The sequence below is a fragment of the Anastrepha obliqua genome, chromosome 2, assembly GCF_027943255.1.
Source record: "Anastrepha obliqua isolate idAnaObli1 chromosome 2, idAnaObli1_1.0, whole genome shotgun sequence".
Taxonomy (NCBI): Eukaryota; Metazoa; Arthropoda; class Insecta; order Diptera; family Tephritidae; genus Anastrepha; species Anastrepha obliqua.
In genome coordinates this window covers 40,640,770-40,646,528 of record NC_072893.1, presented here as the reverse complement: position 1 = coordinate 40,646,528, position 5,759 = coordinate 40,640,770, and the positions used below count along the sequence as shown (strand labels likewise).

At 36.0% G+C, this 5,759-nt stretch overlaps 1 protein-coding gene across 1 annotated transcript; it reads right to left on the bottom strand.

Moving 5' to 3' along the window:
• Positions 1-2,174: 2,174 nt before the first annotated feature.
• LOC129238477 (uncharacterized) lies at positions 2,175-3,895 on the bottom strand. Its single transcript, XM_054873506.1, has 2 exons — positions 3,183-3,895; positions 2,175-2,937 (listed from the first exon to the last, which is right to left on the bottom strand). Exons 1-2 carry the CDS (start codon positions 3,334-3,336, stop codon positions 2,681-2,683), a joined length of 411 nt encoding a protein of 136 aa, XP_054729481.1. The 5' UTR covers positions 3,337-3,895; the 3' UTR covers positions 2,175-2,680.
• Positions 3,896-5,759: the final 1,864 nt, after the last annotated feature.

The window sequence follows — 5,759 nt, the reverse complement described above, 5'->3', positions numbered from 1 at the left end:
GCATTTATACGCTGTCATATTATATATACATACTATACATACGCTGCCGAGTATATGTAAATTGAGCAACTTTATCAACGAATAAAATAATCGCATTGTCACCCATACGTATAGACCGACTAACTGAATATGTGTTTATATAGATTTTTTACATATTAATTTAGTATTTAATTTGAAGTCTTACGAATATATGCCCTCTGCCACTAATCAACTTGACTTTCGCTTTCAAGCCCATTCTGATTATAACATACAAGTAGCTGGTAATCAAAAATGCCGGACATACATAATGACACTTTAATCATTTATTGACTCTTATTGAAACAACGTCAATTGTGGGTATATAATCAGTTTAAGACCCTAAGGTTAATCCAATTTTTTTGGGAACTTTTTAAGAAAAATTAGGATTTTGAGCAAAGAAGAAATGTGTATGGTTTAAACTATTTGATGGTCGGTATTTAGCTCCTGGACGATGCTACAACTAGTAACAAGCCGGTCAAGTTCGATTACACGGTGCTACAAAGTAAAAAAAATCGAAAAAACTCTTCAAGTGATATAGTGCACGTTTTAGGTCAAGTCAACCAGTACAACACAAAACTATATTTAGAAAATTCAAAAATTTTTATTTATTGTTAAAAAACCGATTTATGGTGTTTTTAATGAAGTAAAAATACACACCTAATCCATTTTTCAACCGATTTTTTATTTCAATATGGTCTTGGGAAGGGGAGTGTATGTACGTTATGAATGTATATAATTCTAAGATTGAACTATTGACGTTCTAAAGAAATTTTCAATAGCAAGCTCTGATTTGTGCAATTTTTCCACGTTTTTTTCAATGTGATGCAATTTTTTGGCCACTATTCTCCAACGGGCACCACAAACATATACATATTTTTAAACTCCAATAAAATGTGCTCGAAATACGCTATTTTTCATTTTCATACATTGAAAACTGTAAAAGTTTCGATTTTTTCCACATTTTTAAAAATCCAGCTTAACCGAGACTGCGAGAGAATACCGTATGACCGATAGTGCTTTACTGCTCATTGTGGCCAATTTTGAAAGACAGCAATAGCAGGTGGCGCAAAAGTAACCTTACGTTGTTTTTTGGCTGTAATTTAAAAAAAAATGAAAAACTTTGATTCTTCTTGTGGATTATTTTTATTTGGTCTTTTAATTTTTTTTACATCAAGTCGAGAATATGATGTCATGTAAATGGCCGCCGCCACAGTTGATTGCCATTTGAGCCCTTTTTATGGCATTTTCCATCACTTTGGCCAAAACTTCCGGCGATAGGTCCTCACATTCTTGACGGATATTGTCTTTAAGAGCTGCAATAGTCTGAGGCTTGTTGACATAAAGCCGCGACTTCAAAAAGCCCCACAAAAAGAAGTCTGGAGCGGTCAAATCAGGCGATCTTGCTGGCCAGTGCAAATCGCCAAAACGGGAGATTAGGCGCCCGGGAAATGCATCCTTCAGCATATCGGTTGTGGGACGTGCAGTGTGTGCCGTTGCACCGTCCTGTTGGAACCACATGTTTTCCAATCCCAATTCATCAAGTTGCGGCAAAAAGAACTCGTTGATCATTGCTCTGTAGCGCTCACCATTCACAGTAACCGTTTGGCTCGCGTAGTCTTCGAAGAAAAAAGGGCTTCAGTGCCCCAGAAGCGTAAATTTTGCTTATTTACGTACCCGCTAAGATGGAAATGGGCCTCATCACTCATGATTATTTTTGATGAAAAATCATCTTCCTCTTGGTGGTGATTAAGGATGGCTTGAGCGTATGTTAGACGCGATTGGCGGTGATGCACCGTCTGGACTTTGTACGGATACATCTTCAAATCTTGTACCAAAATTCGCTGTAAAGACCATCGACTGATTCCCATTTGCGTGGCACGTCGTCTGGTCGATGTCGACGGCGCTTCCATAACATCCTCGGCTACAGCAGCAATATTCTCTGCAGAACGGCTACTCCGGGGTCTGCCACGCCTGGCAGCATCTCGTGTTGTGCCAGTCTCTTCGAGGCGAGCGGCTAAACGTCGCAGTGTTTCACCAGTAGGCGTTAGACGGCGAGGAAATCTGCGACGAAGTTCACGTTGTGCCAAAGTCTCCGACCGATTACACTGGTTTACAGCCAAAATGCACCAGAGACGCCGTTATGAAATTCCTATGTAAAATCACCGTCTGATTCCGAAAATCAAGGTTATTTTTTATTCTATGGTAACGTTTTTGAGATATTTACGAATTACCGTTATTTCAAAAAAACAAAAAATTGGGCCCACTTAATCATATATATCTCGAAAACGAATTGAGCGATTCCAAAACCGTTTAAAGCTTTTAAAAGGTAATAAAATTTGCTATAAACTGTGTGTAAAACACTTTCTGCTAGGTCCTGCAGATTTAAAGATAACGAACTATCATAACGGATTTTTTAAATTTTTTTTGTAAAAATATAAAAAAATTTGTACTTTGAGAGAAAGGATCTCGAAAACTGTTTACTTTTTCGTGTATTTTTTGTTTTCACTCTAAGCTCTGTTTTATTACAAAAAAAATAAACTTTGATTAAACAAAATCGATGAACTAATACAAAAGTTACAAGCATTCAAGTAAATATATCCATATAGTAAAACTTAAGTACCCTACAAATAATAGCATATGTACATATGACTCTGTCTTAACTCTATGATCTTATTTTATAATTGAAAAAGTTATGTGTCTTGTTTTGACGCTTATTTATATAAGGATCGGTTTCTCTTATGAGAAACCAACAGTAGTCACCCATCATAGCGACATCCCAGAATCCTTGATACCGACTTTCAATCATTTTCATTTGCTGGTGAAACCTTTCGCCATGCTCGTCGCTTTCGTCGCTAAGATTTTTCGGGAAAAAATTTAAATGGGAGTGCAGAAAATGAATTTTGAAAGACATATTTACTCCTGAAAGAAAATTAAAAAGGGAATTAGATATATACATAAGTGACACATTAGCATATAATTTTCTTAAGCTGGGTTAATCTTCCAATTCAGAACAAATTTTGGTCGTTCTTGTTTGTTCGGAGCAGGGCAATAAATTCAGATTAAGGGCTATATATTCTCATGTAAATTTAAAAATTTGCTTTGAAGTTTTTTGTTTGGTTTTAAAGTTAACTGGGAAAACGGTCTTATATGTGTTTTTTATTTACCCATTTCCGCATAGTTTTTGATTAAATCGTTCAGTATCAGCTCGAAGTTAGGACTTTTGTGTTTGCCTAAAAAAGAAGTAACGACCTTTTCAAAAGAGTCCCACGCTGCTGCCTCCACTGGTGACAATAGTTCTTTGAAATGGGTATTGGCCATTATTTTCCTTATTCGCGGCCCCACAAAAATCCCTTCCTATATTTTTGCTTCTGAAATCTGTGGAAAGATTGTTTTCAAATAATGAAAAGCTTCGCCTTCTTTGTCCAAAGCCTTGACAAAGTTTTTGATAAGGCTGAGCTTGATGTGGAGTGGAGGTAGAATTATTTTTTCCTTTTTTATAAGTGGTGAGTATTTTATGTTATCCACCCCAACTTGAAACTCGATTCGTTCTGGCCAATCCTTTATGATGTAGTGGTCTTGACGTGCTCGGCTATCCCATTTGCATAGAAAGCAACAGTATTTTGTGTATCCAGATTGTAGACCACATAGCTTTCCAATCATGTTCTTCGTATTTAATTAATTTAAGCAATTTTTGCATTGTCTCATATGTTTCCTTCGTATTTACTGCATGCGCGATCGGGATAGATGGCTTTTGGTTGCCAATATGCAATAATACAGCCTTAATTGCCGTCTATGAACAATCGCCACTCTTTTGAATCATATGGTTTACCAAACTGTTTAAATAGACCAGCAATGTTTTTGCAATAACAAACACTGTCCTTCTTCGTATAGTGCTGGGAGAATTGTCCGTGACGAGTCCTATAATATGTTACCTTAACATCGGATGAAACAAATTTAAATTGTTGCATACGAGGGGCATGTAGTTCGGCCTTTTCTTTTGACAATTCCAAATCCCTTATCCAATCAGTGAGTTGTGCTTGTGACAAAGGGTTTCTTTCGTTTTCCGTTTGCAATTCAGTACAACATGATGCCGCGTAATCAGATACTGCTGTTGACAATGAAACTGGAGCCGAAACTAAAGTTAAATTTGATTCTGGCAATGTAGCTTCCGTTGAATTTAGTTCTGGTAATGACACTGTAGATATGCTCGCATAGGTTACTTTTCTAGACTTTCCTACCCCAAATACTTTTGTAGTACAAATATAGCAGTCCGTTGAATGGCAAGTTGGTTCCCTCCACTTCATTGGTGTAATAAATTTCATATGTCGCCTAAATAGATAGTTTAAGAATCATATGTACACATGCTATTATTTGTAGGGTACTTAAGTTTTACTATATGGATATATTTACTTGAATGCTTGTAACTTTTGTATTAGTTCATCGATTTTGTTTAATCAAAGTTTATTTTTTTTGTAATAAAACAGAGCTTAGAGTGAAAACAAAAAATACACGAAAAAGTAAACAGTTTTCGAGATCCTTTCTCTCAAAGTACAAATTTTTTTATATTTTTACAAAAAAAATTTAAAAAATCCGTTATGATAGTTCGTTATCTTTGAATCTGCAGGACCTAGCAGAAAGTGTTTTACACACAGTTTATAGCAAATTTTATTACCTTTTAAAAGCTTTAAACGGTTTTGGAATCGCTCAATTCGTTTTCGAGATATATATGATTAAGTGGGCCCAATTTTTTGTTTTTTTGAAATAACGGTAATTCATAAATATCTCAAAAACGTTACCATAGAATAAAAAATAACCTTGATTTTCGGAATCAGACGGTGATTTTACATAGGAATTTCATAACGGCGTCTCTGGTGCAGAAAAAAAGTTGAAATTTGTGATCCAGTGTTATTGGTCAAATAAATAGTCAGCAATATTCCGCGTTCTGGAGCAGTGTAGCATTGTTTATTAACGTGTATTTCGCATGTGTTTACTACACAAATGTCAAAACAGAACTGACATTAGGGGCCAAGCGGAAATCGGATAAGATACAAACGAGCTACGAATTTTTAAGTGTCGGAAAACACCCGAAATCGGTTTTTGAACGATAAATAAAAAATTTGAGGGTGTTAAAAATTTTTTGAATACGGTTCCACATCGGTCTCGGCTAGATCTACAGTGCTCATCATGTCATATCAAAAGTTCTGATTCACTGTAGCACCGTGTTATTTCTGTGATTTTATATGCACTTTTGACATTATCGTTATTTTCTTTAACATCAAAAATGTCTGAACGGAATCGATGAAACCAAAATAGCACATAATTAACTGTTACAGTATCGGCACCATAAACACCATTCACTATTTCAGCGGCCTGGCTTGCATTTTCGCCTTTATCAAAGAAAAATTGTAAAATGTACCGAATTTTCTATTTCTTAACTACCATTGTTAACACCCTGTAACTCACAACTGAATGGAACATAAGTATGAAATGTCACCGTGACAACGAAGATTGTTTGTATTATACCCAAAAAATTAACAGCCCCAGTCACTATAGACCGAAAATCGAAGGCAAACCGATAATGGGCATGCCAAGTGGGTTCGTTATCATACCTGAACCGCTGATTAGATTAGATTCCCCAGATATTATAGGTCTCTTTCATTTAGAGGCACAATATAGCGAAGTGGCTGAGAATTGTACTCTGGAGGGTTATTGCTCGTGTCTTCTCCGTTGCGGGATGGCGT